General features: G+C 35.9%; 1 protein-coding gene across 1 annotated transcript in view; it reads left to right on the forward strand.

Moving 5' to 3' along the window:
- Positions 1 to 4,935: 4,935 nt before the first annotated feature.
- LOC113239678 (4-coumarate--CoA ligase 2-like) overlaps positions 4,936 to 13,313 on the forward strand; it is a 28,215-nt gene continuing 19,837 nt past the window's right edge. Inside the window, exons 1-2 of the mRNA XM_026476761.1 lie at positions 4,936 to 5,213; positions 12,946 to 13,156. Coding sequence (XP_026332546.1) covers positions 5,007 to 5,213; positions 12,946 to 13,156 — 418 coding nt within the window. The 5' untranslated portion in view covers positions 4,936 to 5,006. The remainder of the gene's footprint in view (positions 5,214 to 12,945; positions 13,157 to 13,313) is intronic.

Here is a 13,313-nt window from a genome sequence, read left to right on the forward strand (position 1 = left end):
TATAGAGAAATTCGTAATAGACTTGTCACTTATCTTGCCTCGACCAAAGTTTAATTTGGTAGGTTCATTACTCCCTAATTGACACATTCAATTGGCAAAGCTTTCCTTTTTAAACCCGTGAACTAGTATTATTGATTATGACGACTGTACCAACATCTGTAGGTCGGTTTTATTTCCTATTCAATGTCACATTTTTAATTGCAATACTAATTTTGTTGGTGTATTTTTTTTACAGAATTTATTTCTGTCACTAATATTCCGTCTTATTATTATAATATTTAGAACTTTATATTCTAGTAGATCTGATCGGCATTAAATTGAATTGTTATTTTTTAATGTTTGCATACACCATAATTACACAATGTGTATCATAATACGACACTATCACAATTACATTATGAATACTGAATGACTTATTGGTGATTATTGTTCTCCACTGCTTACTTATACGAGGTAATTATTGTATTTTATTAATTGGTTTAGCTAAAATTATGTGCAATAATTTGAAATTACGTGTTACCTTTAGAAATTGGCTAGTCCTTTACAATTGTTTTACTATTTACATTAAAGCAATTCGATTGAAATGTTTTTAAATATACAATACATTCTTATTATATTATGTAAATAATAATGTAATTAAAATAAACAAAAAGATTTTGTTTTTTTCTTCCTAATTTAAATCGGTTTCGATACTGGTGTGAGATAAAGATAAACGACGAGAGTCAGTTTTTGCATCATAATTAGAGGCGTATAAGTGACTGGAAATTAGTAGAGGCGAAGCTGCAGAGCCTTGACCACTGTTGCCTGCTTATCGTTATTCTACAGCATATATCACGGAGAGTATGCGAGAGAATTGCATGATGTAATTCCACCTTCCCCTTTCCATCTTCGGGGGACTGGACGTAGACTGGGGTTCCACCTCTTTTGTTGTGGATATTTCAAGGATTCGCACGAAGCGCCTCGCTTCCACATTTATATGGTGAACGGCTTGGAGTGGAATTCCCTACCTGCTGACTTATTCCCTAAACGCTATTAGTTGGCCCTTTCAAAACGAGATTGATTATTTTGGTATGCATGTTCAATCGTCGACCTCATCGTCACTTTCCATCACGAGAGATAGAGGTGAAATGCTCAGTAAATAATAAGAAAAATAATGGGTCTCGACATTGCTGTTTACGTAGAATATATGATTGTGCCTATTACAATTGGGTGAAAAGATATCATTGCTATTTTTACTAAAGGATCAAAGTCCAGTACAAAGTGCAATACTAAGATTACAAAGTACAGGACGGTATAGACTGCAAAATAATTAACTGAACATGCTAACCTGTGTACTTATTTCCTGCACATTCCAACATGTGCACGTAATGTTAATATCGCGCGTACGCATCACAAACCTAACGAAACTCGATATGAATATTATATGAAGCACTTACTAAATATAGTAAATAAGAGTTATGTCAAGGCATTTGATAAACAGCACAGGTAACTTTTTGATCGTTAGTAACTTTTTAATATCATTGTCTGGTTTCAATATTTATTATTTTTATTAAATATCATGTTTTTACTACCTACCATCATATTCGACTATTTTTAACCGACTTGAAATAAAGGAGGGTGTTCTCAATTCTTTTTTGGTATGTATTTTACGCGATAACTCGAGAATTGAGAGCTGATTTTGATGATTCTTGTGTGTCTTGATTTTTGTTTGTACCTTATTAGTGGCCCTGTTTAAATTTGAAGAAAATATTCAACCTCTAAAGATGGCAAACTAGAGGACGAATGACTTTTCAGGTCGGTTTTTTTAGAACTCTGTACTGAGATTATTATTTATAAAAATACTCTATATTAGTTTATTATTTCTTAAGATAGAACAAACACAAAGAAAAATTCTTTGGAAGGAATTTTTCGTTATTTTCGTCCGATCTTTGTATCAATAATAATCATTGTCTAGGACTTGTTTTTCTAAACCTATTTCTCACACTTATCTGAGAATGTGCAGTATCATTCTTCACAAACAAAAGATCACTGGCCTGTCTCGATACCGCGCTATCAGACTATCATTTAAGCCTAACCTTAGGTGATAAGTATAACCTTATTTTTTATTGCTAATAAGCCGTCTTATCACGCGCCTAAGAACATAAATTTTGCACAGTAATTAGGTGTTAATTTTTATCTTTATTCTTTTATTGTTTCTTTACTTACTAGAAATTATCGGCGGGTGTACTCTAAACGACAACAATTTTTTTAAATAAATAGGTACCTACCTATATATTCAGAATATTTAGTCTGTGTGTTCTTAAGTATTATCATCATATTATACTATGACCCAGTGGAGTAACTCCCGCCTCTTGGGCTCATCATGCCTGCACTTCGCTCGGAGCGTAGGGTTGTTACATTATTATTTTAGTTGTAACCTACATAACAGGTTGTAAACATAATTTGCAAAATTAAAGTGTTCGTATATTGATGCTTTTATATCTGCATTGGTATCTTGATTATGGGAGTATGATTACCAAATAGAGATGAAAATATTATGTTAATGTATATTATGTTAATAAATGTTATGTTACTTCACTAATTACGCACTTTCAAGATCACGTTGTGGGCGAAGTTTACCAAAAAGATTACACGTTTCATCTGTTTAAAAAGTGCCTAATCGTCGTTCTATCCAGATAGTACGATCTGTGTACACCCAGATAAGAACCAATTTAAAAAAGTACATGAGGAGAGTGTTAATGGGTGTTAACCCATACACAAAGTCGACGAATAAACAAATAAATAAAAATATGTGTAACTTACCCCAAATGTTCAGTTAGTAGGTATCGAGAAAAACGACAATTCTGAATTTAAGACATTCTTGTTCTAACAACCATAAACACAACAATTTTTTAAACATTGAGCGAACGTTACAATTATATAAGAATGGCGGCCTGTTTTAATTTAACAAACCTATTAGCTAATGAATTTTTGGGAGGATTTATTAAGTAAAAAATAACTGCGCTACGTAACTACAATGGGAAAAGGTACAAAAAGACTGCGAAAATGTGACCAGGCAGCTCACGCGACGGGGATTCGAAGTGTGCGAGACGCTATGAGTGACTTTGAGGCGTACCTACCTAGTTTCTAATCCCCCGACCACCTTTATCTTTTAGTACGGCAAAGTAAAAAAAAATGTATTCCTAAGTATACTATATGCGGCCACAAATTACTTTTCTTATAGGCTAATATGTAACGCATATACATTCATATGGATTTTTTGTAGTCTCTCAAGTTTTGGGTGATGCCACACGGGCGTTGCGTTGTCGCAACTGCGTTCATTACAACGGATTGAGTGCCACACGAGCTGTTCCGTCGATGCGCGTTGTTTCAACGCACGCATGTCGGCATGTCGTTGATTTATATACGTTACGTCGTTGTAGTACAACGCAGTTGCGTCGACGCAACACCCGCGTGGCAGCACCCTTATTAGTTCGATGTAAAATAATACTAATAAATCTTCATATTAAGCCAGGGTCCTTTGTTATTACCTATCTTACCAAGGGAATGTATAATTAATTGCAATGTCTGAGAAATTGCATGACGTTTGCACCAAACTTATACCTATTTTATTATCATTCTTATATTTGTGCACTAAAGGCTAATTTTCACGACAATAATTTTATCACTACTCGCCGACATCTTGATATGTCATATTAATAAGCTTCGTAGTGCCATCAAACAAGCGATAACTTATTATACTTAGGTCTTAGCTGTCTGGAAATTAGAACTACGTAGATACCTTATACTAAAGCAAAAGATTAATTCAGTGATTTTGAGGTAAGTTTTTGTATTCAATTTTGGTGACAATTTTTATCATTTAATTATAAATCGAATATATCATCGTGAAATGTTAAGGAATATTTCAGGTTACCACACTCGAATATTAAATAATGCTTCATGATAATAATCTATAAATATTTCAATAAAAAGAAATTGTCACCAAATTTGAGTATTAAAAACTTACCTGAAAATCACTGAAGTATTAATATATTAATTGTATCAGTAGCAGTAGGGTTCGTCCAGGGAACTGTAACCGTTGTGTACAGCCTTGTAGCTTACCATAAGGCGCACGACTTGTTCGTCCCGTCACATGATGTTATAAAAAAAGAACTTGGTAAAATAAAAAGCTAAATAATAATAAATATTAGATACCATCATAAACATTGCTCTGATGACGGTACCAGTAACACCCAGACCTATTATAGAAAAGTTAGTAGCAATAGAGCTTCTTGTGAACCTTCGCGGCTGCGGGCGATCGGGGCGGGGGCTTCGCCAGTAAGTTAAGCAGCCGCGAGGAGGACGACGGGGCGATGTGGCCCGCTTCGTCGTGAGGAGAGGAGGGGGAGGACGTAGCTCCTCCTAGGTGCTGGGGGGTTCCGGTGCGCAAAGTCGATCCCGGATCCTTCCCACTAGAGCACCCGAGAAGGCCACCGTGGGGTTTTAGCCGGTAGAAGTCGGCATAATCTCCCGCTGCCCCCGCGGCGGAGAGGTATCCTAGGAGGATTTCCCCAAGCAAAAAAAAATGTCTCAGGGTGACAGACGCAGTGATAGTGCCCCTAAGATCTTTGTTCGTCCCGTCACTTGATATCATAAAAATAAAATATGTTTGGATGTAAGTTTGGATGCTTATCTGACTATTTACGTCTCGTCAACTTTAATCGGATTTGTTTTGATCTTGTTCAGATCTTAGATCACTGATTTTATTAAATTGGAACTTCTCAGGGCGCCCAAATTTTATATAGCCATAACTACATTAGTTACTACGTACTAGTTTTTGATCAGGTTTCAAATAAATTTACTTCTGTTTCCAAATAAACAAGGCCGTTTCGTCATCGATAGGCTTGTGATAATTTTCAATTAGCGATTTTATCGCTTGCGCAAAAGTTTGTGCCCGCGGTTATTTATTGGTTTTGGTTCAGACATCGCTGTAAACGCGAGTGAAACAGACGCCATTTTGTACCGCCATGCAAAATTCCGCGCGAATTTCGTTCTCTAAGTTCTTTCGCCATGTCAAGCAGTTGAAGCAAAGGAAGTTCTCGGCCTCAGCGTCTGTGAGAAAAAATGAGGAATGGATCATTCATTCACCGTACAAAGATGCTGTTATTCCGAATATGAGATTTTTGGACCGGTTGTGGAAAGAATCGAAGAGTTTTCAAAACAATGTGGCTCTTGTAAGTTTTTTAATTATTGTTGGTTTTAAAACTAAAATACCCAAATGAAATTATGTTGATGTATGTACAAGTTAGTATAATTTAAATATTATTTGTTTACAAATGACAATGTCTAAGTTGAAATAACTTGTCTTAAGTTCTAATACTAACAAATTTACATAACTTGTCATTGTTAGTGAGCAGTTAATGAAACAGAAATTACAAAGTACTTAAGAAGTAGCTATTTTAACAGTTTGACCCGGTTTACCCTATATAGGTAAATACAAACAGCTTTTTAATAGTTATTTCACTATTCATTGTATTTGTGTAATAGATATTTACTCGGCAATAAATACTAGAAAAATCATATAGGTAATAAATTTATGCGTAACAAATAAGTAAAGAAAAATTGGGAATTTTCTACCTTATTTCTTGTACCTGAAGATAGAAAATTTAATCAAGAGCCTGGTACTGAGGCATTGTGTCTAGGCTCGCAATGCGTCCGTCTTGCTGCTCGTCTGGTCATAAGAGGTTCTACGAATCGAACTGAAAAGCCAGGATCTAGAGTCTCAAAAATGCTCAAAAGGCGCAAGGTTGTAACACTGTACGTACTTACAAAGTAATTTAAAATATAATTACCATATTTTCCTTAACTTAATACTGTGTAAATATTCAAATTCATTCGGGACAATATTTTTATAAAAGGTAACTTATTCTGTTATGCAAAAACTAAACCAGTTAGCACAATTTAAATAATAGGTATTGACACTGTGTACACATTGACTTACAAATAAATGGACGACGGGTCTAATACAAAAACCACGAAAAAAATGTCCCAAGTCAACCTATTCGAAATTTAAATTGTAATGTCATCGCAGTATCGCGCTGTCAGTCGAACAAATGAAGACTAAAGCGGAGTTTGGCGCTCTGTATACGATTTTAGCGCCTTACAAGTGCGGACACTTTTTAGCGCGGACCCGACGTCCATATAATTGTAAGTCAATGTGTGTACACCATTAAATTGTCTGAGAAAAACGCAATTGAAGGAATACGAAAACACAAAAAATGGAAAAGTCGTTGAGTATTTGTAATTAATAGTTACAATATTGTTTTACTGTCCATGCTGATAAAGCTTATTCCGGTAACATGTGGTTAGCACTAATTGTCAATTTCGATAACCAAACCGTTTAATTTAACCTCCTAAAACCCAGCAAACACAGTGGAGTATTGCCACTTCACGCATTTCTGCTGCCAAGCAGTAATGTGAGCATTACTGCGTTCCAGTTTTGAAGGGTAAGGATGCTAGTGAAATTACAGGCATATGGAACTTGTCAACTTAAGTCTCAGGGTGACGGGTGCAGCGGCAGTGTCCCTCAAATATTTGCAATTTAAAACTTTGAGCGGCACTAGAAGTATTATGGACGGTCGTGTCGCTTACCATACAGACATGACTTGTTTGTCCTGTCACTTGGGATTATAAAAAAAACTGTAATAGGGGAAAAATGCCCAGTGGCCTCAAAATGTAATAATAAATAATTATATTATTTATCGAGTTCTTAGGTTTCGCGATTATTACACACAGGAAATGAAACTATTTTTCCGGATTTAAAAAAACAAACCAACGTTTCGGACCCTTTTCAAGGTCCCATGGTCATGGTTGACTGAGGTGGTAAAGTCATCAACCAGTTAATTACTAGTGATAATATTATTTCCTTCAGGCCCAAGCAAGTATACGCCGTCAGTTTTTAATAAAATTAAAAATGTTATATAGTAATGTTTCTAAATAGCTTATAAATATAAAGCATCAAATTTCTATGTGATATTTTCATTATAATGCACACTGTGCGTTTACAAATGATCTTAGTCATAGTATTGTTTAAGTCTGAATCACTTCACATAATTGACCATTAATGTATACAGGGCCTTAAGACGTTAAATTTGATTGTACCCATAAAGGCGAATGCCGCGAGGCTAATGTCCACTCACCGTCATTCCTCTCCGCTAAACTATAAAAATGAACTCAAAAAGTCTTGTCTATGGCGATCTTTTCAATTTTCACATAAAAGAACAAATGGCGGGTTTTAATAGTTACATTTTTTACACGAATTATTTTTAGTTTACGTATATTGTTTTGATTATTTGTTACCATTAAGCTGATGGCTCTGAAGCCAATGCTTTATAAATAAATAAATAAACATAAATTTTCATGAATGTGTTTGGCCGTTTGTAAATATTTTCTTATTTTTTTATTATTCTTTGTTGCGTTGCTGTATTTAGGTTTAGTCGATTAATATCTGTAATAATTGTAATATTAATTTTATAGGGGTGCTGATAAGCTTAACGTATCAATCAACATGACATACATAGTTTTGCGAAAATGGCACCTAGTTTTTTATAAAAATTGTTTTTGATATTTTGTTCTAAAATTTACCGGTAAAATCATTGAGTTATAAATAAAATAAAATGAAATGTTTTGCTTTAATTTATGTGTATTTTTTTTTTTGCAATAAGTACAATTTATTTAAAGAACTGTAACTATAATATTATCTAAGTATAACTATACAAGTTCAATGTTCATAGAGCGATAATTCATATTATTATTTATTTGAGAAATAATCTCAGTACAGAGTACTAAAAAACCGACCTTAAAAGTTTGTGGAATAACATCTATTTACCAAGTTTCATTGAAATCGGTTGCCGGAAAATGTGAGAAACCGGTTTCATCACCTAGTTACCCTTAGAAGTAGAATATTTTCTTTAAATTTCAATGGGCCCGCTACCGAGATACCCTCTTTCCAACAAAAAAAGAATCATCAAAATCGGTTCACGAGTTATGCGTAACGTACCTACGTAAAAAAATACAGTTGAATTGAGAACCTCCTCTTTTTTTAAAGTCGGTTAATAAATAAATATATATTTGAAAATCCTCGTACATACTGGGTATGTATAAAACACCATGAACCAGTTTTTTGAGGACATTCGACATGTATAAGCATTGCCTGGGGCTTGTACAACCATGACCTGAATTATAATTGTGCTGGTTTTTATTGAAAATGTTTTACTCATTTTAATATGTCAGAAAGTCCACAATACATTTCACCGCCTTTTCCTTTCTTGGTAGGCGGAGATCACTTACGACGAGAAAAAATGACTGGCAAAAGATTGTAAAGTCGCTGTATAACGTTTTGAACAAAAGTCATTGCCCTAATCTCTTTAAGCCTTATCAAACATTGCGTATTGCGAAGCAGAATAGCGTGTTAGTACTATCAACACAATAAAAACAAATCCATCGAAATTGTGGGCACATGATACGATTTGGACTTTGTCTGTTTATGTTTTCATTCTTTGTTATCTTAAACTTATTTTTATTATTAACAAATTCACATTAATAGTTATTTGTTATGCAAGGCTGCAAAGTTGTTGTTTGGCGGGAGTGCTTTTATTGAAACTAGAGCAAGCGAAGAAGTCTAAGAGTCGTATTCTAGAACTCTACTCAATGTTCAAGTCAGGATTTGAGTATGGTTTAAAGCACTCGAAAACATACTCAAGTCCCAGACATTAGGGTCGTTTTTCCAGTGCTTGTGTTTCCATTGCAATCCTGACTTGAGCATAGAGTAGAGTTTTGGAATACGACCATAAGAGTCGTATTCCAGAACTCTACTCAAGTCAGGACTTGAGCAGATTTGAGTATGATTTCAAGCACTGGAAATACGACCCTAATGGCAAGGACTTGAGTATGATGTTTGTTGGAAAGAGCATAGTGGTTTCATTTAATTTTGAAGAAAATCATCCACCTCTAAGGGTGGCTGTTCACGCATGAAGATTCATTTTTATAAATAGCGCATAAATTTTATTATAAGGACCAATTATTTTAATGGTTGATTTTGCTATTCTCCAATTCAAGGCGGTTTTCACTCAATATACTTTAAATAGTGAGAACCGATTTTTATTATCTCCTGTGTCAAGTCCCGTATAGTGGCGAACTAGAGGATGAATCCGGATTTACGCACTTTCCGGTAATCGATTTCAATAAAACTTGGCAAACAGATGTAATTCCACGTACTTTTGAGGTCGGTTTTTTGTTTGTTTTTCTTCACCTGTAAAGTTGTCAAAATTGAGATAGTACGATTGCCAGTTCACAGTCGATATGCCATTATAGTATCACCATTTCTGTAGCGGCTTGTAACTATGGCTTCAATACGAACTATACATATATAATTTTTAGTAGGAGTAGAGGTCCTTGTGAAAAAGTTCGGCCAGGGAAGTAGGTACTGCTACCTTACCTATTCAGCTAATGTGAGCAATTACTGCGTTCCGGTTTTGAAGGAAAAGCGTTATAACAAAAATTGCCACCGAAATTAAGTAGAAAAAACTGACCTGATAATTACGCGTAACACAGTTAACCGCTTATTAAAAAAATGTGTTGGTTAATAATTTTCCTTTATTTTATTAAGAGATATGTATAAAACCCTCTTTTTAGAGAAATTAAGAAAGATTATTGATGATAATGTTATTAATGCCTGTTTCACTGAGGTAGGCTGGGGACTTTCAACTGCTACTTACTCTCCTGGTATACCTACTGCTAACTGATCTTTTTGTTCGCGCCCTTTTGTTCTTATTACTTTTGAAATTGCCTTTTTAAAGACACCTCATATAGGAGTTATGTAGATCAAGGTTGATCTTTCCCCCGTTACCATCCACAATAGTTGTATTTACATATACGTCATTAACATCCATTATCTCTATCCCTTTTTTTTCTCTAACCTAATCACTACGTGTTTCTTACTAAAGACCCCTCGGAAATTCCTTTGTTAGCATTTTACTAGCGCGCTACAGGGTCAAGAGCGTACGCTAGCGTGACAAACTTAAGATTTAAATTTAACTTATGACGCTTACATTACGAACGATCCAAAGTCCAAAATGTCAGCTTGCTGTGCTCGTAACTGTATCTAGTAAACTATATGATGTAAGTAAGTAACGTTAGATCAGCAGGGATCCTTTTACTGAACCATTCAGATCCAATGGGGTGCTTTTCATAAATAATATTAGACATATTGACGACTTTACTATCTCAGTCAGCAGTAACCGTGTGACCTGTAACACCCGGCATCGGAATTTTTACATGGCGTATAGTAATATACCTTAATTTAATGACATTGTAGTTGTTATTTCTATTATAATGGTTGTGGCTACAAAAAGGCAGCTGTGGTAAGTTTTGGGGTACTGGGGGTCTATTCCCGTGCTTCGTTCGACATCCGTCTGAAACAATTACCGTGAAATAAGTAATACTCGTCCAAATTATAAAAGACAATGTCAACTATGAAACTTCATTCGCGTCATGCGTCTTTTATTTTGGTCGAGTCTTACTTATTTGCCAGTAATTGTTTCGGACGGATATCGGACGCAGAACGATAGTACAGGACCTGGACCCCGATTCAGAACTCTTCGATATTTTAATCGAATCGTTCGATTGGATATCGTTCTCGAATCGAAGGGCGCTTTCCGAGCTATTCAGAACACTCCGAGTTAAACGTTTGTCGTTTACGGAGTTAGTCGGTGAAATAGATTATAAGAAAAATGAAAATCCTTTTATAAACATTTTTTAGACATACAGGAATGCATTAGTCTTGCATTAAAATACATTATTGAAATTGAGCCTAAAATGCAGATTTTATTTAAAATAATAAGAGATTTCCATATTACATTCTTGCTTTGTGAATAATAGGACGTTCGGTTACTTATTCGATAACTGTGTTCGGAATAACGTTTGTAGCCTTTGCCGGTAGAGAAGTTCGAGTAATCGTACGGGTGTGACGTCATTTCGGCTCGGTTTTGAATATGACAGTTTGACGTTCGATTCGGGTGTTGTGAATAAAAATGAAAAGAAATCGTACGATATCAAATCGAATCGGTCGACAACTGACTTATCGTAAGGTTCTGAATCGACCCCCTGGGCCGGCTACCTCTGCAGTGCCTTGCTTGGTAGCCTTCGGGATGCGTCGGCAGGTTTCCGAAGGTTATTCTCCCTAAATCTTGTAATATCGTTCTCTTATTCTTCTTCAGCAAGACTACCGTTTTTGAATATACCTACAACTGGTAATTTTTTTATTATTATTAAGCATAAGGCCCGCCTGATGGAAAGCAGTTACCGTCGCCTATGAACGCCTGCAACACCAGAGGCGTTACGAGCGCGTTGTCGACCCTTTAGGACCCTTCTTAAACCCTTTTATTTTTTAATAAACCAGCTACAACGTTACAGGGCAGTATTCACCACTTCCCTGCGCAGGAAATTAAGCTTGCAGCAGGGTGACGTCGTGGCTGTAATGTTGCCCAACAAACCAGAGTTCGTTGTGTTCAGCTAGGCGCTCGGTGGATACCGAGGCTTAATTGCCGTCTTTGTGTGTTTGCTTGGAGGAATGCCGAAGGATCCCTGGTCATACCGGTCCGTCTATGGGCGCCGGGCTTAAAGAACCTGAAACGTTGTTTGAAAAAAGCATGGGATTTAGATGTGAAAAATAAAATTTTATTTCCAAAGCTAATATAACTAATACAATGATCTCGGATCAAATACACAACTACCCAAGGTGATAATGGATAACTCCTATAAATTGCACATTTGAGGGGAATCATTTGATCATTTTAATAAAGCTCGGCTATCATTAGAGTGATTAGTTAGAACTGTTCGCCAAACAGTATTATACAATTTGTTAACTCAATCAGTATCAATAATCAACTGTCTCCATGTTACCACGCTAGACTGTCACGCAGAGGTCCCGGGCCGGGGAAATATTTGTGTGGCCTACATTAATATCTCTCGTGAGTCTCTCTCGTCTCATCTCGGGTGTAATTTGTGGTTGTCTATGTGTATGTTCCTGGTACCCACGGTACAGGCTTAGTGCGGGGCAATGAGTATTTTTTATTTATATAATCACGCTCTTAGATTCGCATTTTCATTCCCATTATCATTATTATAAAATAAAAATGATTGATTATTGCACATAAGAGCAAATAATATATTCAAGCCATTGACTTACAATTATACAAGCTAACAGTTTTGTCGAGACCAAACACTTTAGTTGTCAGTAGTTGACGAGTTAGGTAGTCTACAGACCATCTACAGACTGTCGTAGTTGCAACGTCAGATCAAAGTTACCATATTATTATTATAATGACATTGGATTTTCATTAGATACTATACCAATAATTGGTAGCTTTAGCTTCAATATTTATATAACAAAAAAGATGGACTAAGGGTGGATGGACTAAAGACTTCAAGATCAATACCAAGATTTCTTGGACTTAGATTGATCTTGAAGTCCAGTCGTTGGACTTGGGAGTTTATTATTTATTTAAAACATGGCATAGGAACTAGTTAGAAACAAAACGGTAAGACAATGTTGAGTTTTCGCCAATGGTCGTAATAGTGATAAAATCCCTAAATGGACTTAAGGATTTCTTGAACTGGGCCAATTTCAAGTGGTTCAAGTGGAAGTATAATAAATATAACAGGTAACAGGTAATCTTTAAACAATTGGATGATGTTGATCAAACATACTTAAGAACCATCCCGATTAAATTAGCCTTAAAATAAAAACTGCTTTGAGATTAGTCCATTCGTTTGGGAGCTACAATGCCACAGGCAGACATGCGGATACATAAACAAAGGCTTCAACTTGTTACTCCCATCTTTTTGCGTCGGGGGTGAAAAACAAGGCACAACAACAGGTTCTCTTAAAATACACGTTTTTTTTAGGAATGTGCAGAAACAAAAAAGCAGTACACCTATAACCAGCTGCAGCATTACATGGCGGTATTCGCCACGTCGCTGCGCCGGAAATTGGGCTTGCAGCAGGGTGACGTCGTGGCTGCAATGTTGCCAAACAACCCAGAGTTCGTTGTGGTCAGCTTTGGCGCTTTACAAGCAGGATGCGTTATGACTACTATCAATCCTATTTATAAGGAATGTAAGTCTATTTTATATTACGCAATTTGATGTAGATTTAGTATACAGGTCAAGCTATCATCATCAACATCTACAGCCTGATTTCACCCACTCCTGGGTGAAATCAGGCCCACTCCATTGAGGCCCCGCGACGCGCAGGTACTATGTCGTCGACTTAC

This window comes from Hyposmocoma kahamanoa, unplaced genomic scaffold (genome assembly GCF_003589595.1).
Source record: "Hyposmocoma kahamanoa isolate Upper Pololo Valley unplaced genomic scaffold, ASM358959v1 114, whole genome shotgun sequence".
NCBI lineage: Eukaryota > Metazoa > Arthropoda > Insecta > Lepidoptera > Cosmopterigidae > Hyposmocoma > Hyposmocoma kahamanoa.